We start from the raw sequence: 24,128 nt of genomic DNA, 5'->3' as shown, positions 1-24,128 counted from the left end.
TCTCTTTCCACAACATTTTTTTGTTGATGTTGGATGGCAGCTTGTTTCAGCGCTAAATGTTCCTTCTAAAGATATGACGTTCTCATAAGTTCAACCATCCTGTGACATTTTTGGTGTCAAAAATGTTTTGCTTTAACAATCTTTGTGTTTTGTTAGTTAACCTAATACAAACCTAAAAAGTGCTGCTGTTTTCTGAGTTCTGAGATCATATCCTACTTATCTCCTCTTTTAGATATGGAAAGAAGTGTTTCCCGCGTGGTTCCACGAGGACTGAAGACTGCTGTGCAAAAGAGATTTTGTTTAATTCAAACAGCGAGAGACAGTTCATTTCTGAGAAACATCTGTACATTTGTTTTAGTTTGAATCTTCAATTGTAAACGTTATTTTACGTTGTATTGTATTGGATAGACAACAGATAAAAGAAGGTGAATCAGTATGTAAGAGGAAACAATAAATTCAACTGGTCAGTTTCGAAAAATAAAATTTAATGCATCGTAGACTCTACTCTACTGAATGCACTTTAGTTTAGGCAGTTTAATAGATATAATGCGCGCAGACATTGTCTGAGTATTTAAAGTAGTATGAAAATGGCAGATGAAGTTTGCGTAAGTGATTATTGAATGCTTAAATTAATTTTTTCCTTCCAGTAAACAGCCTTAGGGCTCTCTGACAAAAGTCGTGGAACGCTTATTTTAATTATTTGACGGGGAAGTGACGCATTCGTACTAGAAACCTCATCAGGCTTTTCAAAGTATTGTATTTTAATTCATGGCCTATCCATTATCCATATTGCCAACGAACTCCGAATCGTTGAAATAACCCGTAATCATGTTTCGTGTTTAACAAAATTAAAAGTTAAGGGCCTACTCGCACTCGCAGACAAAACTAGAATTGTCCCGACAAAATCAAAGGACGAATTTTGTCACGACATATTTTTGTCTCCTAGGTTGCATCCGCATTAAAAATGTCGAAGCTGTTAAAGCTGTCAAATTCGGTCATCAGCCAAAAATAACACAAATACTATATTTTATTGTAATTGATTCAATGTTGCTTTCGCTTTGTTTTCGCTTTGCTTTGAGTGGGCACTTCTGGATCTTGTGCCACGTCCACGGCTTCATAAACTTTCAATTCCAGCTACAGGATGAGTTTAATTTAATATTGATAAATCCTAAATCCCTTTAATAAAAAAATTTTCAAAAATTTTTAGCTCTGAATTATTCCATGTTCAAGCTTGCGCATCAAGAGCTCTTTCCGATCCGTTAAGCACATGAGGGTTTTTTTTTAATGATGTTACTCATCTTTGTAAACATACACGGATACGTACATTTTTCCCAAGGAATACAATTTGTGATGATGCACGCAGTGTGGAAACCATCGCGCCAAACTTGACGAAGTTAATCCTTCGTACAATTACAGACCAAATTGGACTTCACTCGGTCCTCGCCATTATCATTTATTTATTTGTGCTCTATTTATTATTATCGATTTATTTATCTATAGGCGATACAGCTCATTTCTAACATCAAGTGAGTGCAATGACTATCATTCTAAAAAAAAAAAAAAAACTAAAGAAAAACTTCACACAGTAATAATATAACCTCTATGTATCTAACAGCGATGTAAGCAAATTTACGATGATTTTATTCAAATTATTGGAAAACCTGGCTCTGCTTGTCTCTGTTTCTTCTGTTTGTTTAGTTATCGATCGATGAACTGAAAATTTTTAAACCTATAGTGCCGTTCGGTATAACAACTACGGTAAATTAAACAACAAGCAGAAAAGATGAGGAGTTCAAGTGAAAAGTTTCAGTTACGCAGAGTAGGTTCCCGGCTTCAGAATGTCCAACCATAGTTAATAGAGAGCTAATCCCCTCTATTAACTATGGTCCAACTAACAATGTTCTCTCAAATTCTTCCTCTTTTCAGAACCTATGCAGTAAAAAGAAGACGAAATCGTTTAACCAAGATTTTTCCTACAGAGAATTGGTGACTGTTATAAAACGAGCAAGTGTTAGTGAGGAGAATGTTTATTTTACAACCTTAGCTAGTCCTAGCTAATTTGAATTTTGGAGAGCTTTGCTACGCATAAAGAGACTTTGAGCGAAAAAATAAAACAGCAGCCATTACTCGCTCAAACCTACCGTTCATCGTGTTCAGTAGGAAAATTTCTCTTTGGTTGGATAGTGTGGTTTTCACGCTCTCTTTCCCATATTCTCCCTCCGTTTCTGTTCAATTCCCATCTTCTTACAGATCCACGAAGTCCATTGCTCTCCGCCAGTTCCCTCCTGGGCAAAGTTTGTTCCATTTTGATCACGCAAAACAAGATCATCAACAGCACAATTACACAGAGTGTACTAAAAAATTCGTGAATTTGAAGCATGCTTGTCCAAATTATTTCCTTCTAAAAGGCCAGCTGGCAGAGACGAAAGAATCTGACGGCTGCCTGAAGAGTGCAGTCTACTTAACCCGACTGCTGAATAGAATTCCTGGTAAAAAATCCCTGCTGACAAGACATCACATTCTTTCCGCCCGAACCAAATTATTAGAAAACTTCAAGAGCCATAATTGGTCCCAATTATGGCTCTTGAAAACTTTTGTATGGGACAACGTGCATGTGTTTTCCGTCCTGTCATAGTTTTGTTTATTTTACATTGAACATCAACAAAGAATGCGATAATTCAGTTTGAAAGGTCAGTGAACTCTGTGAAGCTTGAATGTCCGTCTAATTTATCGCGTGGGCCAATGATTCACTATCGTGTACAATCTTTCATGCAAGTCTTCTAGAACACAGAAAAATTTCAACATATCATTACTAACTTTTTTATCGGCCTAAAATTTCAAACAGTAGACGATGACTCGTACGCCGGTTACGATGCTCTGTCAGTCATAGAGCAAACTTGGATCATTCACGGTTTCCGGGAAACGAGCCCAAAAGCACCTGATCAAAAACGACCACGATTCCTCGTTTTGCCAAGCTTCGACATACGAGCCTCGTTTTTCCAATCGAGCCTCGATTTTTCAATCGTGCCTCGATTTTGCAATCGAGCCTCGATTTTGCAATCGTGCCTCGATTTTCCAATCGAGCCTTGATTTTCCAATCGAGCCTCGATTTTCCAATCGAGCCTCGATTTTGCAATCGTGCCTCGATTTGGGAGGGAGCCTGGGGCGAGCGAGAGCGGTCATGTTCTGGAAAAATTGTCGAGTTTAATTTGTGAACTCGGGAAGTTTTCGAGGAAAGAAATAAAGAAAAAAGGGAGAAAGAAAGGAGAGTAAGAAAGAGAAAAAGAATGAAAGACCATATTCTGGTCGAACTGCAAATTTCCTAAAATTCCAGAGATTATGTGGTTCGCGCCATACGAAAAAGACAAGAAAGAAAAAAAAAAGAAAATAACAAGATCAATGAGAGTTCTTATCAGTTAAAGAAAAAATTATATTCTGCCTTTCGTAGACATTCCATCTTTTTTTAAAAAAAAAAAAGCGAAAAGAATGCGAACGAGAAATAGCCCGGCATCGAAACTGGATTTTTGGGTGGTCACTAACACTTCGCCTTTTTTTTTCTTTTTTCCACAGTTTAGGTATATTTGAGTGATTCAGCTTTCTTTCAGTTTTCGTTCATCTTTCTTTCCTTCGTTTATCATTAACACAGTACGTTTCATTTTATAGTTTAACAACTAAAAGAAGTCGTGAAGCTCTATTTCATGCTATCATTATTATTATTTCTTTCGTGGCACAGATTAAAAACAACGTTGGGGTTTAGCTTTAATAGCATTTGTTAGTATAACGTAATGTGTTTGCAGATCTGTTTTCTTTTCTCCTAAATCTTTAGGTTATAGCAGCATCCTTTTCCGATCGCGTGTCGCTAAAGTGCCTTCTACAAGAATGAGCGTTTAAAATCCTGTAAAGTAAAGGTTCGCACCAATGGACTGAAGTGGATGAATAGCAATATCATCAAGGAGATGAATAGGAGATATGTCTTGTTAAGAAAAGTTCAAAGGAACCCAAGTGATACAGATGCATGGAAACGGTATAGCAAAAAACGTAATCTTGTAACTAAGATCACGAGAGGAGAGAAGCTGGAGCTGAATATTAGAAAGTTAAATTTTAAAGTGCAAAGAGCTCAGGTGACTTTTGGAGGTTGGTACGCTGGTGAAATGCAAGGCAAATCAAAAGGCAATGTGAGTGCAATTAAAAATGAGGATGGAATTATTACAATACATTTTAAACACAAGGCTGACAGTTTCAATGACTTCTTCTCTAAAGTTGGTGAGAGGCTTGCAAATGATATTCTAACAGATACCAGTGGTAATGAACACCAGCACATTTACCAAATTACACCTACTATTGAGCCAGTAAAACTTAATGTCCACAAGATTAAAAGGGTTATCGATAAAAGAGTTAAGCCTGGAAAAGAATGTGGCCCTTACAACATTACCTCAAGGGGACTCAAAGTTGAAGGAGATGCTGCAGCAGTTGGCCTGTCTTGTGTGATGGAAGTAAGTTTAAAATCCCCAATTTACCCTCCTCGATGGAAGCTGAGTAAAGGGAAAGCTGTACCCAAAAAGTTACATAGCTCTTAAAGAGGTAACTTTAGGCCTATTTCTCTATTGTTTATTCCTAGCAAAGTGTACGGGGGCATAACAGGAGATTCCATTGACTGCCATTTTAACAAGTCCAACAAAAGCCAGTGGATTTTTAAAACTGGCAGGTCAACAGAACTCTTAATGCTGCACCTGACTGAAGTTTGGAGACACGAACTGGATAAAAACAAAACTGTGGGGGGTACTGTTTATAGACTTTAAAAAGGCATTTGATTACATTTGTCATAACACGATGGCCCTCAAACTCCAAGCCTTTAGATTATCAGGGAACCAAAACAATCTGATTGAAAATTACTTATCTGAGAGAAAACAGTTTGTTGAGGTTAAGGGGCAAAGATCTAATGAAGTGACCGTCAAGTTTGGCGAACCCCAGGCACAGTACTTGGCCCCAGGCTTTTTAGTATTTACGTCGATGATCTGCCTGAAGTGCCTTGTTGTGGAAAGATGGAAATGTTTACTGATGACACAACTCTATATTGTATAGGCAATTCCATTGATGATGTCAGCCTTAAGATCTAAACTTATTTAACTGATATAGCTAAGTGGTGTAGCAGGAACGTTTGACAATTCATCCCGATAAAACTGAGGTTATGCTTCTTACCCGTAATGCTTTCATTGGTCCTTTAAGACCAGTCAAACTGGTTGGTCATGCCATTAACTTTGTCAACAAGTCATACTATCTTGGGTTTATGATTTACAAGAAGTTAAGCTTGGACCCCATATCAAAGATCTATCAATATCTATGGTCAAGAAGGTAAAGCAACTGCGCAGGTTCAAAAGCCCTCTCTCTCATATCTTGGAGTCCATATATTTTAAGGGAATTTTACCAAGCATCACTTATGGAATTTTTTGTATGGGGTAAGCAAAGTTAGGTGTTTTAGAGAAAATTCACCTGAGGGCTGCCAAGGTTATCTTCAAACAACACGGAGGTACTAATTCCCAATCAGTGATACCGTCTTCTTAGAAATCCATAAGTTATTTCTATAAGATGAGGCTCCTTTCTCTGACACACAAAGCTTTTTATGGGATCAATCCTGAGCAGGTTGTAACAATTATTAGGAAAAGTCCAAATATACGAAATATGAGGGACAATTTCAAACTAACTCTGGAGCTACCAAACTCTAATGTTGGAAGACTGTCTTTTAGACATAGGTCTGCAATAGCGTGGAATTCTTTGCCTCGTTCAGTTAAGAACGTAGGGGATAATAAGAGATTTAAGAACAAACTCCGTTCTCTTTCAACAATTATTGAAAAGATATCTTTTAATCAAACTGCTCTAGTTGGCAACAAGGATTTGGTAAGTTGTAAATATTTTTAGGAATTTTATCTTACTACCTCTATTGAAATTTATGCTAGGATTATAAACCAGTTTGAATCACTACTCACATTTTAATTTAAGCTAGGATTTTTCTACTTTTTTTTGCAATTACTTTACTTAAATAGAAGCTAGATTTGTCGCAGGTCCACATCAGCTTAATGCTGCCAGTAACCAACCTGCGTTACCAAATAAATTATCCATGTATGTATGTAGGTATGTATCAACTATTGTGTTTTCACACTTGTGTTCTCGTCTCTTGAGTATTAAGGCTCTAGAAGAATCCTTTTTCAATTTATTGATCTTGCAGCATGCCGCTAAATTGCCTTTTGTAAGATTTGTTTCGCAAAACAGTATTTTATACACAAAGTTTTTGTCACTATCACCTAATGTTTTTTCTCACTTGAGTTCCTTTTCCTTGAGTCTTTAGGCTCTAGCAGAATCCTTCAGTTTCAATGTATTGATCTTGCAGCGTGCCGCTAAAGTGCCTTTTGTATGATTAATTTTTGTTGGAAAACAGTATTTTGAATGCACAAAGCCTTTGTTACTATGACCCATTGTGTTTTCTCACTTAAGTTCTTTTTCCTTGAGTCTTTAGGCTCTGGCAGAATCCTTTTTCAATTTATTGATTTTGCCACTAAAGAAGACAGTAATTTTAAATAAACAAATCTTTGAAATAGGTCGATCTGCAAACTTCCTTAGGTTATAGCAGCATCCTTTTCCGAGTTATTGATTTTGCAGCGTGTCGCTAAGTTCCTTTTGTAAGATTTGTTTTTGAAAACAGTAGTTTTTAAAACAAAAAGCCTTTGTTACTATCAACTCGTGTGTTTCCACACTTCTGTTCTTTTCCCTTGAGTATTTAGGCTGTAGCAAAATCCTTTTCAATTTATTGATCTTGCAGCGTGCCGCTAAAGTGCCTTTTGTAAGATAAATTTGTGTTGGAAAACAGTATTTTTTAATACACAAAGCCTTTGTTACTATCACCTAGTGTGCTTTCTCACTTGAGTTCTTTTTCCTTGAGTCTTAATTAAGGCTCTTTCAGACTCCTTTTTCAATTTATTGATTTTGCCTCTAAAGGACCTTTTGTAGCTTTTATTTTGGAAGACAGTATTTTTCAATAAACGAATCTTTGTTTTAGCATCATTTCTTTTTTTGGGGCTTGAGTCTTAAGGCTCTTCCAGAACCCTTTATCAATTCGCACTTTGGCGGTATACTTTCAATTCTGTTTGCCGCTAAAGTGCCTTTTGTAATATTTATCTTTTCATTGTTAATTAATTAAAAGCTTTGTTGTTATTACTTTGTGTTTGGAGACCTATGTTAATAAAGACATGTCTGTTTCAATTCATTTTTTTAGCATCTTGTCACTACAGTGCCATTTTAGTCTCCCATTTCCCTCTTCATTTTGAGGACTCCGTTTCTTTAGGAAAACTGAAGACTGACCTTATATCATCAGCATCTTTTTTTTGCTCGAGTCTCTAAGCACTAGCAGAATCCTTTCTTTTTTATTTCAAAGCTTGCCGCTAAAGCGCCTATTGTAATTATCTTTTCAAAGCAGCATATTTTAATTAAAAGCTTTATTATTACTTGTTGTGTTTGCAGATCTACGATTATAAAGACAATTCTTCTTCAATTCATTGTTTTAGTATTGTGTCCCCAGTGCCTTTTCAACTTAAACAATTGTTTTCAAAATTAGGTTTTCTCTGGCAGGGGTACACACCCAAGAAGCAGAATCCGCGTGGGCCAATTTGAAGGTTCTAATTAAGGCACGGCGTGGCATAGCACGTGATGACCTTCAGTCGTACCTTGATGATAGGATGTGGAGGCAATGGCGAGGTCTAGATAATGTGATTGGTAATTTTTTGCCTGTTTAAGCCTCGCAATATAGTAACTACGTAATTTAGGTTAATTTAGTTTTTGAGGCCAGGAACAAGGCGATAAAGAGTACAGTGGAATTCCGATTTCTTAAACATCTAATAAACATAAGAGCAAGTTAAATCAATCAAAGTCATCAAAGGCTGCGAAAAAATCGGACAAAGAATTCAGTGCAGTTCGTCTTGGGATAAAGAAACCACTTTCGGTAAAGTTATCGGGAGGCTCGAGAATTTGAAGGATCGGGGAATATACAAATGCCTCAGAAACTACTTTCAGAAAATTATTCTACCTAATAAATTATAATCACCAAACTCAAACTCCTTGAAATTTGTTGTGATAGCAGGCTAGCTCCTGAATCGCGAGTGTGTGATTAATTTTTTAATTTTCATTTTTTTTGTAACGCCTGTCTCATTGACTGGTCCTTAGCCTAGTATTTTATCAGCACTTTGAGTACTACTCAAGGGGTGGGAAGACGATGGCTATGCTATCACTGTTCTACCTGTTTTAAAACGACTTTACAAAGCAAGGCAAAAACTGCAGAAATCACCAAAAACCACGTCGGACATACTAGGAGTGACTAAGTTTTGTCATTCTTATGTTTAACATGTTCGTATTTCGGAATACTTAGTGTTGTAAATCGACCATATTCCGTTCCCCATTCCTTATAACGCATTCAAATTCTCAACGGTTCCTCGAATAAATTAACACCGGGTCACACAACGGGTGACGTTTCCATGAAATAATAATACATTTCTTCTCTAGACGTGAGCTTTACTACTTTGGACGCCCATGTCCCAACTGTCTTCTTTTTCCAAACCCCTGCGGTTTCTTTTTGTTGCGCATTCCGTGAACACACTTAAACCCCTATCTAATGCAACTTCTAGAGTGGTTTGGAAAAGCTTCGAGTATTTTTATCGCTCATAACCTTTACTATATACAATAGTGATGTGATAGCGGAAATAGTGTTTTAGTATAACATCCCACTGGGGCCCCCCTCCCTTCCGACAATGAAGTTGATTGGTATCAGCTTTCTTATTCATTTTATTGAGCGATGGCTGGTTGATTTTTCCACCTCCCACCTTCTTCCTTTTCCAAACCACTGCCAGCGGTGTTTTCTTCTTTTGCGTAATCGAAATGTAAGGAATAAAGAGCTGTGCGAATAGACTTAAACCCCTAACTAACGCCACTTCTTGAGTGGTTCGGGAAGGCTCAAAACCATTACTTTACACAAAAGTGATGTGTGATAGCGGAAATAGTCTTTTGGTATATTACTCCACTGGGCCCCCCCTACAATGAAGTTGATTGGTTTCGGTTTTCTTATTCACGTGCCGGACTCGTGCTTTTAAGGCAGAACAAAAAAGGGCCTGTTCGATTGGATTTCATCAATAAAAGACCAAGGATATTCGAACATGGGAGATTCAGGCGATTCCAGCTCTGGAAGCGATTGCGGGTCACCTCAGCCGATAGGAAAGTCAACGAGTAAAGTGTTCGTATGGCTGAAGGGAAAGGCGAAGTGTACACCGCGTGGAAATCCGTGGGTACTGCTGAATCGCGAGGGTAGAGTGAAAGACATTAAAATTGGAGGCAACTATTCGAGTGCAAAGATAAAAGAGCTGGTCAAGGAAAATTTTGCTGGACTTGCGGCTGTTGACTTGGATAGGTAGGTTAAGTACCAAAGCACTTTATCCCGCATGCAGGTTGTTTGCATTGAATACTGAATGTAAACTCAGAAGTGTGTGGTCACGTAAAACCCAGGTAGAGCAAAACAATTCAAATTTTAGCCACGCGACAAAGGATTCAAAATTTACCACTTATACTTTAGCTATTTGTTTCGGATCATTCATTAAAACCAAAGTATGAGCAGTGAACTTGCTACGAATGTAAGGCCTGCAATGGAGTTAAATGTGCACGTAATATATAAAAACAGCACCTTTTATAACACGTGTAAGGTTGGGCCGAAATTTAGCCTGATCCACCCCATTTAGAGTCATTCGACGCAACGTCATCAAAATTAAAAAAGAAAGGAATTATCAGTCGTTACTCGAAGACTTACTTTAAACGGATTTTCAGTTTGATCCGAATACTTATCGCTCTAAACTACGCACAGATCTGAATCTTACCGAGACTGTTTCGATAGTTAACTTTTCTTATCTCTTCTATTCTTGACTTTACCTGTGCAATGGTTACACAGTGAAAACAGGCAATTGGTAAAATTATTTAATTAAGGAAAGCAGGAATCTCAACTAGAATTTCCAGATTGACAGGAGGCTAATCATTGAGGCAGGGGGAGTGGGTAAAGGAGTAGAGGGGATTATGGACTGGAATAATACATGCCAAACAAGTCTAGAAACTTATCATTGATCATCTCTATTTAGATTTGCCCCATACTTTATTTACTATTTAGTGAATTCAAATGTTATTTCATATAGCCACTGTAAACTGTACGTAGTGTCGATGTTGAACTTTCCTTTCCATAGAATTCGTCTATACAAGTCTACGAGCCGTGGGAGCAAAATGGAAAAAGTTTACAGAGGCATACCAGACGCCAAGGAAATATTTAGAATTTATGGCAAGGGGAGTTCCAATTCCAGGCGCATATACATGGTTTTGCAACACCCGAGAAATGGAGGTTAGTGTAAACTTTAATAATCAATCAAGGGTTTGTGTCATTGCAGTCAGCACCAAAAGATCGCATTGAGTGCATACACATCTGTGTCATGTGACCCATGAGTAAAGATAGTAAAAGCCAATTTTGGCAAAGCCACAAGATAACTGTGCTGCAAAGGCTGGTCTTTAGCAAATTTGCATGTTGACATGAATATAACTGTAGTGGAGTAAAATATATGGCTGCAGTACCCACAAATGCCTGTTAGAATTGCAATAACAGCGTCCTGGAAATAACAGCCTCCTTGAAGTGGAAATACATTTTCGCTGCAATTAAAAAGAAAATCACCAGTGGTCTTTGAAAGACAAAAGCAACAACATAACCCAATTAATCTGCTGAGAAATAAAAACTTTGATATTTAAATTCTGACTTTTCAATATTTACCCTTTTAATGTTCATTACCATTGATTGGCCGACTGGCAATAAGGATCTTTGCCTCTTAAAAATTTTCAATATTTGTTTGTCAGATTTATCAATAAAAAACTAGTAATTCTCGCATCTTTCCACTATTTTAATCGTAATTCAAATGGCTGATTTAAATTCTTTGTTTTATTTTTCATCTCAGGATCTAACCTTAACCCTGAGTCCATACCAACACCAGGAGTTACCAATCCCAACCTTCCTTCTCTCTCTCTTCAAATGAATCCCACTTCCAATGCTACCTCCCTCCATTCTTCCACAAACCAATCACAAGCCTTCCTTCCTTCTGCTCAGCCCAATCCCAACCTACCCTCTACAAACCAACCACAACCCTCCCTCCCCTCTGCTCAGCCCAGTTCCAACCCAGCCTCTATAAACCAACAACAACCCTCCCTTCCCTCTGCTCAGCCCAGTTCCAACCCAGCCTCTACAAACCAACAACAACCCTCCCTTCCCTCTGCTCAGCCCAGTTCCAACCCACTCTCTACAAACCAACAACAACCCTCCCTTCCCTCTGTTCAGCCCAATTCCAACCCACCCTCCACAAACCAATCCCATCCCTCCCATCACCCTGAGCAGCCCAATTCAGACCCACCATCCACCAACCAATTCCAGCCCTCCATTTTCCTAGCTCAGCCTAATTCTAACCCACCCTCCACAAACCAATCCCAAACCTCCCTTCCCTCTGCTCAGCTCAATTCCAACCCTTCCTCGCTTTCTCAACAATCAACCACTCACCCAAATCCCAGCTCATCTCAAACAAGTGTGACAAACTCAGTCATCCAGCCAGGGACTTCCAGTGATGAAGCAAGGGTGGCAAGTGGTGTTGTTAATCAAGTGGACTTGACATTGCCTACAAGTGAATGTAAGTGTTTGATTGATTTGCACCCTAGTTATAAACTTAGTTAATGTTTTTTATTCAATCTTCCATTTGCATCTTGACTGGAAGCAGGTGACCCATCTGCCTGTATATGATTATGATGTGACACAATTCAAAACTGTGTTGTGTTTTTTTTTGAACAGATGGTCTTTCTGCTTTTGATGACATGGATACCAGTGACCTCGACAGGAGCTATTTAGCTAGTAACCCAGTAAATGTTGACTCAGGTAATACCATGGTGAATGATTAAACAGCATCAAAATGCTGGTTTTTTTATTTTTCCTCTATGACCCCTCCCCCCCCCCCCCCCAAAATCATGATCTTTGGCTATTGCAGACCAAAAACCCAATCCTGATTGGAACATCTAATAGTTATCTCTGGGGTGGGTAAGGATATTTTCTGAAAAAAGCATGCACATTACACTAGAAATCAAGTTTAAAACTGCAGATAGTTTACATAGATGATTTCAAATTGTATCATGTAATACCATTTATAAGGCAAATTTACAGAGCACTATTAAAAGCCAGTGTTTTAAGTCTTAACACTGAGAAAGTGCCCTAACAAAGTAAGCCAAGTCAGATTTACACATTAGGTATGATGTAAGTCAACAATATTTATGTGAGACTGATCAAGAAATTAAATCAAAAAGGAGGAAATTTTTACACCATATATTTTTTTACATTTATTATAGCATGTCATTTAACTGGCACAGAACAGTGGGAAACAGGTATGTTTCTATAAAATGGATTAAAAAACAGATACACTTAAAAAAGCCAAAGTGGGATTAGCTTGAACATAATTTTATTTATGTTCTGTAATTTAATTGAAAAACAAGAGAGATGAACAATTGGGTCTCCTGTTGATGAAGAATAGGATAATCTTCAGTATTATGGTAGAGTACAGTGTGATATAGACAGATAGACTGACTGACTCGTGCAGTTTTGTAGCATAAAGTAATGCACAATAAGTAATGTTCTTGAAATTCATTCAATTTTGTGCCATTACATTTAAGCTGGGGTTGTAGAAGAGGATATGAGTTCCTTAGGAGTTCTGTATCTGAATACTCGAGGTATGTTGGAAATATTGTCAATAATTCAATAATATTTTCAATAATTTATGAGTTCCTTAGGAGTTCTGGATCTGAATAATCAAGGTATGTTGGAATTATTGTCAATAATTTAATGCAATTACATGCAGGGCTCTCCCTGGATGATGACATTAGATAAATTTCCACCAGATACAAAACAATATTCATGCCAAAAGTAGCATTTGAACCTAAAATAGAACACTTAACCTTGCTTATACCCTATGTAGTTGTCTGATTCATATTTCAAACTACAGCAAGAGTTGGGGAATGGAAACAAAACAAAAAAAAAACAACAACCCTTAGAAGATTTTGGCACAGGTCCTTAATGGTGACAGTTCAATTGAACACCGTTACTATTTGTAAATAATAATATTGCATAAAACAAATAACAAAAGTGCTAGAAATCTGGAATTGGAGTCTAAAATATACTTGTTATTTCAAGAAGGAAAATGCAAGAAGAGTTTGGAAAAAACCCAACCCTTAGAAGATTTTGACACAGATGTCCTTAAAGGATGACAGTTTGATTGAATACCACTACTATTTGTAGACCACAATATAATAATTTTGTAGTGCAATGGAGTGTGGACAGAGCATGGGATGTGCTTTACTGTGAACAAGTGCTGATGGAGGTGGCATCAGCCCATGAGGATATTCTCCTACCAATCTTTTTGAACTTAACATATGAGGAGGTTTGTGTTAAATAGCGATGTTATGTTTGCCCGGATGGCTTGCAATTTTCAAGGAAACTGTTGTAAATAAATACAGTTAGCATGTCTAGGTGTCAATGTGTTGAGTTAATGAGAAGTAAAATATATTAGCAGTCACATTTGAAATAAAAATAGCCTGTAAACTTTTGTGAAGCCACACTTGTCATATGTCAATTTCACTTGCTGAGGAACAGACCCATTTGGAAAAGTATACTACAGTTACTGTCTGTCAACTTTAATTTCTCTAGGTGACATATAGTCCTAATGCATGCATTGCAACAATGCACTGTGTTGCATCATAACACCAAAAGAAATAACATTAAATCTAACTCTACTTTAATTTATAAATTTGTGTATCTAGATGTGTCACCAGGCCAGGTCTGACCAGAGAAGCATGGTTACAGTGATCCTACAAGAAGGTGACAACATACCTGATGTGATAAGGTGACTATCAATAGTTAATAAAAGGTTATTTTTATCTCTAAAAGCAGGCTGCACTCTGCAGAAACAGCTTCCGATTACACTAAGTCACAGTGACAAAATAAATAGGTTAATATCATAGTTCATAATAGTTAATTTTTCTTATTGAGAGACATATGCATGAACCGTGCCTTTAAACTTTTCTGTGACTGTATATAACTTAAAAACACATGGAGACATCAAAAGTGACCATGCTTACCTGGTGCAATGTGTACCCACATGACAATTTTTTTGTACATAGAAGGTTACTCCAACTGACTGGTTTCTGTGTTTTCAAACATACATTACATTATAATTTGAAATACAAACATCACGCACAAACATCACTCACAAACATCACAAAGGGTATTCAAGATTTTTAATATCCACTGTATGATGCATGCATGCTATATTTCACATTAAGTAGTAAATAATTTTAATTAGTAATCAAATATGTTTATCTCTCTCTTAAATCATCAGGATTCTGAATATTCTACATGGAATCAATCGTGGAAACTTATACTTTTGGATAACTAAAGAAAAATCCAGATCTGGGAGAGAAGGTATTGAATTACTATCCGTGTTTTGGATGTTTACTAAGATACGAGACAAAAAGGTCAAAGTTAAAAAAGTTTCCTAAGTCTTAATGGCTAAACATCAAGATTGTAATGTAATTCTCACACTTTACTAATATTTAAAAATGGATACATCTGAAGTACTGATATTGTGTACTGTAAAGAGTGTGTGCATAGATATGTTTCTTCATTATTAAGGGATGTTGACATCTCCTGTTCCCTTCCAGGATGTACTTATAATAGGGTGTTTTACTTTCTGTAGTACTGAGCATATCAAAATATCCTGTTATCTTCTAGTCTATGTTGTGTTTCCTTATGCTATATTTAGTGCCCCATAACAACCTCTATGCACCAATAATAAATGCAATAATGCCCATAATTGTCAATGTTCTCAAACTCTTCTTACCATTTTATGTTATTTTTTATGACAGTGAAAAGAAAATTTGGAAGTGCTGGGTCCGATTTACTCATAATGGCACCCACAACTTCTCAGCCTATCCTTATAGAGCGTTTTTGTGGTGAGCATTTTAAGAATGTAAATAGCCTCAAAATACAATTTGTTGAAAAGGTTGGTAAATGTTAATGAAAGGAATTTTATATTGATAATAGTAATAAGCTTTTCTTGGCAAATAACGTTCAGTTTGGAATGTTTGAAAAGGATCCCATGCCTGCAAGTCAGTCTGTATTCATTCAATTTTAATGTCATCACTATGTGTAGGCACAAGTCAAAACAGACAATAAACATAAGGAAGTTTGAGGAAAAACTCCCATTGCTTTAAAAGCGCTTCCCTTACCTTAAGTCTTATATTAATTTAAAGATAATGTACTCTTTAATTTTAAGGTTGACTTGCAGTCATGTACAATATCCCAAGCCATTATCAGGCACCAGTATACTACCTACATACCAGTTTGACCTTGCATAAATTCTGCCACTTTTTGGTAAACTGTTTTAATATGTCTTTTTGGCCCCTTTTTAAAAATTGAACATCATAGGTTGATATTGATCTGATTTGACTTGAAGATGGCTGGAAACAAAATTGTTTTATTTTGGATTCTTATAACAAGGAGACAACCTAAAATTGGCAACAAAGGAAGATGTGGTGGATGCAGTAAAAAGGGCAGCAGATGCTGTGGATGCATTCACAAGGGAATGGTAAGAGGTCTTTAATATTAGATAAGATAAAGGTAGAAATAATTATTTCCAGCTTGTTACCCATTGACAACCTTATGATCTTACAGAAAAATTTCATAAACTCATATAGCTCAAGTCTGATGTGTTATTCATACATCAGATACTAAGCTGTGTCAAACAATGTCTTGTTCACAATTAACAAACATTAAAAAAACCTAGGTGTATGCAAATTATGTGGTTAATATGTTTTGATTATCCAGACAGATGCAGCAAATCAAAGTGAACACTGGTGAGATTCACCATAAGTTATTCATTGTTTCCAATAGGGAGAGGTTAGAGCAGGATCATTCACTTAAGAGGGAGCAGGAGAGTGCATTGCAAAAGGCAATAGAGGATGACAAGGTAAATAGCTTTTCCCAAATACTTACATTGCACAAATAATGCCAATATCAATTATGTCAATCATGGCATGATTACCTGTTGGAAATAAACAAAAATAAAGAACACATTAGGAGAAAGTCAGGCAATGAAATGAGGATTATTTTTAGAAGGCTTCCATCAAGGCTTGCCATCAAAGTATGGCCCAAGTTTCAGAGACATATCCCCAAACAGGAAAGGAAATGAGTGAAATGAAGTGATTCAACATAAATAATACTTATCAATGAAATATTACTGAGGTTGTCATGTATTTATTCTGTAAGATTAAAGAATCAAGCAAGATAAGGAAAGCCCGACAAGCCAGAGTTACAGATGTCGGTCGGGAAGAAAAAAAAGAGAAAGTGAAAATCATCCTCCGCCACTCAAACGGCAAGGAAGAGTGCCAGTTCATCAAAGGTGCCTTCTTCCAGGTACATATAAACAATGATACAAATTATTAAACTGTAATTAGCACTTTGGTAAAATTATGTAGACATACAGTGATTGGCAGATAGCTTTTTATAAAAAGAAATCTAACCTTTTTTCCTGTTTAAATGATATAGGAAGTATATGACTGGGCAGGCTCCAACAATGCTCTCCCATTACACTTCTCTATCCAAAGAGGTAGGGAAGTGGTAAAACATGGAGACCTCTTGGAGAGACCAGAGGTGCTTCATATTCATGAGAGAGTAAGTAAATAATAATATTGCATAAAACAAATAACAACTACAGTACTAGAAATCTGGAGTTGGAGTCTAAAATATACTTGTGTTATTTCAAGAAGGCAAATGGAATGCGTTTGGTGAATTCAAATTTGTTCAAAATACCCTTTTAATCCTGATTTTTAGAGGTGGTGGAAAAAATATGGCAAATGATATGCTACCTCCTGGTATTTCTTAGCACACAAAATTAATCATTATGAGATATATAATACAAGTATGAATTTTGAGGGGATTTTTGCTTGCATATTCACCAATGTGCCTGCATGAGGTTTGAAAGTCACAGTTGTAAAGTGTTCAAACAGCTACCCTGGTAAATACTGTGGAATTTATGTATTAAACCTTATCTTTGATTCTGTTAACTTGTTTTTTTTTTTAATCCAGGATGAGGCAGAGATTAAATCCCTTCTGGGATCAGAGGTTAGAAAAAAGTGAATACACATAGTAACAACTTATCTTTGAATGTACGATACAACACCACATATTAAGTAAAGTGTATGCTCGGACTGGTCAATTTGCTGCAAATTATCTGCCTATGAGTGTGTGACATGAAGCAAAATGGCACAAGTGATCAAAACAGAAAAAAAGAATGTGTATTATTGAGGAAGTAAACTGGAAAGCTCTTATCACCATAGCCAGTCTTTAGTATAAACCGTTTCTTTGACATTCCAAGGAAATATTCCCGATTTGCAGTTGGAGGGTGACCCTTCATCCACAATACTAGGTGAGGAATACAAATATTATGTATTAAACTAGTAATTACCAAAAAATGAAAAAAACAATGTAAAGAATAAAAATGAAGTACCTTCAAATGATACTGAACATGCATGAAAAGCAGACCCAGTCTTAGCAAAGGTAATGCAACCCAACAAGAAAATTACAGGTAATCTGCCTTGCTCAGTGATAATAAGCAGAAAATAAGGACAAACATTAGGACTACATGATGTTCCTAAAAACAGAGATAACATCTTTCTTTAAAAAATTTCAGAAGAAATTGCCTTAATGCCAAAAATCAACACTGGTCATATGTTAAGTTATGTGTTGAGGGCTTATTAATTTCATATTTGTTACCTGATAAACAATGAGAGTCGCCATACAATTCTGTAATTTACTGGATAAATCATCATCACCTGTCTTGCTTGAGCAATTATAGTAAAATATAGGTATATTAAATTGTGTATTTTTACATACTGAGACTAGTTCTCCTCCTGACAGATGAAGATTCGAACACAAGAAAAACAAATGAGGTAAGGGAAGTAGTGCACATTAAAATGTCACGTAAAATTATTGGTAGTATGCTACATTATGAAAACCCTACCATAACATATTGCATTGCATGTTCCATAGATCATTGACCAAAAAAAGGTGACTTAAACTTAAAAAACTCGCATGTCCCTTGGGACGAGGTTCTTTGTGGACCGTGACACTTAGGCAGACTGACGGGTCCCTTGGGACAAGGTTCTTCGTGAGCCGCGACACTTGGGGCAGACTGAAAGGTCCCTTGGGACGAGGTTCTTCGTGAGCCGCGACACTTGGGGCAGACTGACAGGTCCCTTGGGACGAGGTTCTTCGTGAGCCGCGACACTTGGGGCAGACTGAAAGGTCCCTTGGGACGAGGTTCTTCGTGAGCCGCGACACTTGGGGCAGACTGACGGGTCCCTTGGGACGAGGTTCTTCGTGAGCCGCGACACTTGGGGCAGACTGAAAGATCCCTTGGGACGAGGTTCTTCGTGAGCCGCGACACTTGGGGCAGACTGACGGGTCCCTTGGGACGAGGTTCTTCGTGAGCCGCGACACTTGGGGCAGACTGAAAGGTCCCTTGGGACGAGGTTCTTCGTGAGCCGCGACACTTGGGGCAGACTGACTGGTCCCTTGGGACGAGGTTCTTCGTGAGCCGCGACACTTGGGGCAGACTGAAAGTTCCCTTGGGACGAGGTTCTTCGTGAGCCGCGACACTTGGGGCAGACTTAAAGGTCCCTTGGGACGAGGTTCTTCGTGAGCCGCAACACTTGGGGCAGACTGACGGGTCCCTTGGGACAAGGTTCTTTGCGAGAAGCATTATTTTGTGCAGACTTACTTAATGATCTTCATGTGATCTAGTTCTCATTTTAACCAAAATAATTTAAGATATGTCAATATACATACAACTGAACAAAATGAACTGTCATGGCTTCCTCCTGCATAACACTAACATCAACACCTGACCAAATAATATTAACAACAGCAAGGTGGAACAACTGACAGTATCTATTATCACTATAGTTTTAAATAAGGGTCATGGTATAATGTAAAAAACTTATCAACCTAAATAACTAAGTAAATAGAGATCATGTTAGTAACATCATTTTCCAAGTGTGTTTAGTAAAGGTATTGAATGCCCTATTTTAATTTGCCATTGAAATATGAGGTCATGTAATTAGATTAGTTCATGTACATTTCATTAGTGACTATTTAATTTTATAATACTATATCTACGTTATAATAGTCATGGTTATAAAGGAAAAGTAAGAGATTGAGGCAGTGGCATCTTGGTTTTTGCCATTGTCCCTTGTTGTTAAAAGTAAGTTACACGTGACTCTTGTGGATGGCATACTTCCCTTTACTTTTTATCTTGTTTCAGGAACCACTACCAGGTACATCTGGAATTATTTTTGCACAAGCAGGTGAGAAGCATATTATCTAATAAGTAAAATAACCAGTATTTTACCAACCAGTAAGGATACTGATTTTAATGTTGGTAAAAGTGGCCATCTCTGATGATAGTTGATCCACTGGCATCCTACTGCATTTTAGAGGATAACATGGCATAAGGATGTCATTAGAGCTACAAAAGAATTTAATCAGAAGGTTGAACAAAATGATTAGACTCTATTAGAAGATATTGAAAGAACATGGAAATGTATATTCTTGACCTGGAGACCATGGATTATGGAAATTTCCTACTGACCCTTTTAACTAAGGCCCCTACTTAACCTGGCAATCTATAAAGCATTTCCCTCCAAACTGGGACAATATAATTATCAGAGAAATATATGATTGTGAGTCAACAGCAAGAAAAAGAAAATTACTGGTCAGCCTACAATGTCTAAAATTATAAATTTTTCCCCAGAAGAAGGACAAGAAATAGAGGAAATGCAGTAAACACCTTCACAAATAGAGGAAAGTTGTGTAGACATCAACAAGGAGGAGAAGAAAGTAGAAGAGAAAAAGGAGCAAAAGAAAGAAGAGGAAGTGAGGGAGCACACAGAAGAAGAGAAAAAGAGGGAATATAAAGATGAAGAGGGGAACGAACATGTTAAACATGAAAGGAAAAGGAAAAAGAAGGACAGGAGAACAACCTCAAAAAGAAAAAAGCCAATGGTGGAAAATCACCCAGAATGTTAAAAGTTTAAAAAGACTTTAAAAGGACCCTTGTCAGCCACACCTTTGTTTCTGTTTACCTGTGGATGTTTTCATATTTTATTTCATGTAGAGCAGATCCAAATATAAAAATGCACAATCAAACTGCTTAGGGTAATTTAAAAGACTTCCAGAAACACAACTTGGGACAATGCAATAAAATTTCACTTTCCCATACATTTCACATATTTTCATGGTCATCAAAAATGGTACAGGCTGGCTAGAGTCCTTCAAAATTTGTTCAATAGAGGCTGCTATAAAGCAACAAGTTAAAAATGTTCTTTGTTTTGATGATAAACAACAAGTGTAGAGCCCAAAACTTCAGTTCCTAATGTAAATATGGTTGGTGTTATAAGGAACTAAAAGTGTTCAGTTTAGAATTTAGTCAAAGTGGGTCATATGTATTGCATGACATTTTATATTGGGTCATTTGAAAAACAAATGGTCTGGGTCAAACTATGATCTTCAAACTTGCAAGAACTGACATCATTCAAACCATCACCAGTATGTCAGAGTCTTTATGCTTTTCAAGGTTTTAGTTGTTTATTGTGGTAAACAATTCATGATAAAGTGGAATCCTTATTTTAAAAAATTACAGACCAATCTTGAATATACGATGTCAAAAAACAGCAAAATATATTTTTCATTTCGTGCTTTCTGACCCCAAGTAACTGATTCAACTTCAAATCATGTTTTCAGGTTCAACTGCCATTCTCTTTTGCTTGAAAAACACTAAGCTTTTGTCCTTGTTTCATAACAAAACATAAACACAAGAACAAAGACAACAAATGAAGCATCAAACGATCAGTAAATCAACATATGCAAAATGTCTAAGTAGGCTCATACTAAAATTGTACTCATACCCGCGTAATCTGAAATGCTAGTCATCTTAATATTGTGCCCTCATCTAAGGATAGTAAGCACATTTTTTTTTTTTTTTTTTTGGTTTTCTTCAATTATTGCCAGCTGCTTTGGAAGTACTTAATATATATGAGGTAACTTGCTTTTTGTTTGTTTCTTTGTTTTTTAGTTTGTTTTTACATCAGTAAGAGTCCACAAACATTTCATTTAGTGTCAGAATAGAATATTCCAAATAAATGAAACAAAAACATGAACTAGATCGAATACTGGAACTAGTTATGATTTGAATTTAATAGTTGATGTTGCACATGCAATATAGAAGACTTCTAAAAGAGTGCAAAAATTTAGGCTTCTATGAAACTATATACCTTAACCACAACCATGTTTACTTTACTGAAAGGTGTGAAATTAGCTTCCTTGGGTGAGAGCACAGTGATTTAATATCTAGAGTAGGGACCCCTTGGCTTAATTCTTGCCTTGCACTGAAGAGTAGGCAAAGTTAAAATTACATTATACAGTACATACATATATATGTATATATAAAAAATTGTGGCAAGAAGTTAAAACTCGTTCATATTTTGAAGATGATCCATAAGCATGCAAACCAAAAAAATGTCCCTAGTTAGTCACACCTTTATTTTAATTTACCCGTGGATATTTTGATATTTTATTTCATGTAGAGCAGGTTCAACTTAAACAACAAACATGGCAGATTTGATGTTAAGTTTATTATTTACTATGGTAAAATCAACTTGTATTTATTAAATTAATAGGTATTAAAATATTCAATTCAGTTACTAATATCAATTATGTCTTGCTTTTTTTTTTTAGTCATGATCGCAGATAAGGATTAAGGTTTTTTTTTTCAGTCAATAAAGTGCGCTAGGTCAGGCTATATGAAAATTAAGGTCAGCTCAACAAGCACTTGATTATTTTGTTAAAAGTGAACTGTTGCAGTTGTGTCATAGCTTTTACAGTTGATTAGTTTGGTGGATCTATTACAAAGTTAATATTTAACATTTTAGGAATCTTATTTGTTCTGAACTATCAAATTAATTCATTAGAATTAATTTCTTTTAACTTAATTGTCAAGTCCATGTTAATCTTACTAGTCAACATTTAATTTGGTTATATCAACTAAGTTGAAATTATAAATTAGCCACTGTACTGTAGAGAGTCAAAAAGCTGAAGTTTCAAGTATTGGCCCTTAACTCTGACAAAGGGTTAATGCTCAAAACGTCAGCTTTTTGAATCTTCAGGGTGGCCAGTTTACAATTTCATCTTAATTAATCTACCCCCACTGACACAGCACCACAGTTTCTTTAAAAACCTCCAACGTTCATTCATTTGTGAACATTTAGTCAATTTTGATTTAAAATAGACTCCTCTGCTATAAAAAATATCACAGTATGATTGTGTTTCACAAAATTATCTGAATAGAATGAGTGAAACACAAAATTGGATAACAAATTTAGCTTCAAAAAAATTATAGTATCCCACCACACTTTCACATGTTCCATGAAATGCTGCTGAGCTATTATGGTCTTGGAAAATGGACATAAGTATAGTTAACATTATTCTTCTTACCATTTGTTTGCAAGATGAGAAAATTTTGCTTTTGTTTTTTTCCATTCCCACTAATATGAATGTCAGCTGGTAGCTATGCATACGCGTGACTGTCTTGAATTCTGGTGCCGGAATGTTAGTTTTACTCATCCTCTACTCAGTCTTTTTTGTCCAAACCATTTTAACATTTCCTAAGAGTTATGTTCCTTTTTTGGCTAAAAATGACCAATTAAAATAGGAACGCGAAAATCTATCGAGCTTACGTAACCGAAAACTATGAAGCAGCAAGTAGGAACAAACACCCTCCGGTAAAACAATGTACCAGAAGAAACCAATGCTTACCTTAGGACCATTTCCTCCATCTCTTTAGCAGTGTAAAAATATTCTTTCTCCCTCTCGCGTTCTTTTTAAAATTTCAAAAAAGTCCTGAGTTTGCGACGACAAGTTTGCTAGAACATGACCACCCTCACTCGCCCCAGGCTCCCTCCAGTATTTAGCCTCGATTAGAAAATCGAGCCTCGATTGGAAAATCGAGGCACGATTGGAAAATCGAGGCTCGATTGGAAAATCGAGGCTCGATTGCAAAATCGAGGCACGATTGCAAAATCGAGGCTCGATTGGATAATCGAGGCTCGTATGTCGAAGCTTGGCAAAACGAGGAATCGTGGTCGTTTTTGATCAGGTGCTTTTGGGATCAATGCTGCCATCTGGGCACGGCACACGAAATCGAGTATAACGAGGACGTTAAAAGGAACGAGCGCGTTCTACACGAAAACGAGTATAACGAGCACGTCAAAAAGGACGAGCACGTTCTACGCGAGATCGAGTATAACGAGCGCGTTGAAAAGAACGACCACGTTAACCTTAAAATCCAATACAACGAGGACGTTAAAAAGAACGTCCTCGTTTATACGATTTCATCGTATGGTTCAACGATCTTTCGTAACATCGTGCTCGTTGTCGAAGAACGTGTTCTTAGACAACGAGCACGAAGCAGATCGTTAACGATATTGATCGTTACGAATCAGATCGTTGACGATCTAATCGTCGACCTTAAATCGTGTCAACGGAGCAGAAGTACAGAACGTGGGTTCTACGAAATTCCAGTTAATATCTCGGTTTATTTTCAAATCAAAATATCTTTGTGCAATTACAGAACGTGGGTTTTATGAAATTTCAGGTCAATATTTCATTCGATTTTCCCGTCGTAATATCGTTAGATAACCCACAAAAGGAGGAAATAGAGTAAATAGGGCGGGAAAAGGAAGAATGTAGCTTACAGTATTTGATCATGATGGATGTTCTAAGCGATTATTTGGGAAAGAAAGAGAAAACCACAGTAGATAATTCTTCAAAGACCAGCATTTTATTAAACATTGATCCTTAGGTATTGATCCTTAGGCCAATTTACATCAGCACGTTTTCTTAATAAGATTTTCCCTAACAGGTTTTTTCC

General features: G+C 36.7%; 3 protein-coding genes across 7 annotated transcripts; 2 read left to right on the top strand and 1 right to left on the bottom strand.

Moving 5' to 3' along the window:
- Nucleotides 1–9,164: 9,164 nt before the first annotated feature.
- LOC148728070 (uncharacterized) lies at nucleotides 9,165–10,419 on the top strand. The gene is made up of 2 exons (XM_088762722.1): nucleotides 9,165–9,445; nucleotides 10,263–10,419. Exons 1-2 carry the CDS (start codon nucleotides 9,195–9,197, stop codon nucleotides 10,417–10,419), a joined length of 408 nt encoding a protein of 135 aa, XP_088618848.1. The 5' UTR covers nucleotides 9,165–9,194.
- On the bottom strand, nucleotides 10,152–23,151 carry LOC148728068 (uncharacterized). 5 transcript variants are annotated; one of them, XM_088762723.1, is made up of 6 exons: nucleotides 23,015–23,151; nucleotides 19,558–19,670; nucleotides 16,139–16,187; nucleotides 14,224–14,289; nucleotides 11,609–11,723; nucleotides 10,152–10,716 (listed from the first exon to the last, which is right to left on the bottom strand). In XM_088762723.1, the coding sequence occupies exons 1-5, from the start codon at nucleotides 23,032–23,034 to the stop codon at nucleotides 11,645–11,647; spliced, it is 327 nt and encodes a 108-aa protein (XP_088618849.1). In that variant the 5' UTR covers nucleotides 23,035–23,151; the 3' UTR covers nucleotides 10,152–10,716; nucleotides 11,609–11,644. The 5 variants fall into 5 exon arrangements, 3 of the variants coding, with proteins under 3 accessions (XP_088618849.1, XP_088618851.1, XP_088618850.1); XM_088762725.1 differs by lacking the exon at nucleotides 14,224–14,289; XM_088762724.1 differs by lacking the exons at nucleotides 10,152–10,716; nucleotides 11,609–11,723 and adding an exon at nucleotides 12,199–13,953.
- Nucleotides 11,906–21,903, top strand: LOC148728069 (uncharacterized). Its single transcript, XM_088762727.1, has 16 exons — nucleotides 11,906–11,977; nucleotides 12,442–12,477; nucleotides 12,763–12,819; nucleotides 13,408–13,526; nucleotides 13,906–13,988; nucleotides 14,484–14,566; nucleotides 15,010–15,096; nucleotides 15,644–15,731; nucleotides 16,037–16,112; nucleotides 16,412–16,558; nucleotides 16,691–16,816; nucleotides 17,231–17,267; nucleotides 17,508–17,570; nucleotides 18,062–18,093; nucleotides 19,467–19,509; nucleotides 20,004–21,903. Exons 1-16 carry the CDS (start codon nucleotides 11,917–11,919, stop codon nucleotides 20,228–20,230), a joined length of 1,365 nt encoding a protein of 454 aa, XP_088618853.1. The 5' UTR covers nucleotides 11,906–11,916; the 3' UTR covers nucleotides 20,231–21,903.
- Nucleotides 23,152–24,128: the final 977 nt, after the last annotated feature.

Source organism: Stylophora pistillata, chromosome 6, assembly GCF_964205215.1.
Source record: "Stylophora pistillata chromosome 6, jaStyPist1.2, whole genome shotgun sequence".
In the NCBI taxonomy this organism is placed as follows: Eukaryota; Metazoa; Cnidaria; class Anthozoa; order Scleractinia; family Pocilloporidae; genus Stylophora; species Stylophora pistillata.
The sequence above is the reverse complement of the archived record's forward strand: the minus strand, read 5'-3'. Positions and strand labels throughout refer to the sequence as shown.

Bases quoted from the DNA above. Each gene is read 5' to 3' on its own strand.
- LOC148728070 (XM_088762722.1), top strand. From the start codon at position 9,195: ATGGGAGATTCAGGCGATTCCAGCTCTGGAAGCGATTGCGGGTCACCT. The intron at 9,446-10,262 runs GTAGGTTAAGTA...TCCTTTCCATAG, and splicing joins GCGGCTGTTGACTTGGATAG to AATTCGTCTATACAAGTCTA.
- LOC148728069 (XM_088762727.1), top strand. From the start codon at position 11,917: ATGGATACCAGTGACCTCGACAGGAGCTATTTAGCTAGTAACCCAGTA. The intron at 13,989-14,483 runs GTGACTATCAAT...TTAAATCATCAG, and splicing joins AACATACCTGATGTGATAAG to GATTCTGAATATTCTACATG. The intron at 15,732-16,036 runs GTAAGAGGTCTT...TGTTTCCAATAG, and splicing joins GATGCATTCACAAGGGAATG to GGAGAGGTTAGAGCAGGATC.
- LOC148728068 (XM_088762723.1), bottom strand. From the start codon at position 23,034: ATGGAGGAAATGGTCCTAAG. The intron at 14,290-16,138 runs GTAAGTATTTGG...TTGAAAACACAG, and splicing joins ATTGGCATTATTTGTGCAAT to AAACCAGTCAGTTGGAGTAA. The intron at 11,724-14,223 runs GTAAGCATGGTC...ATTCACTTGTAG, and splicing joins GTGGGTACACATTGCACCAG to GCAATGTCAAGTCCACTTGA.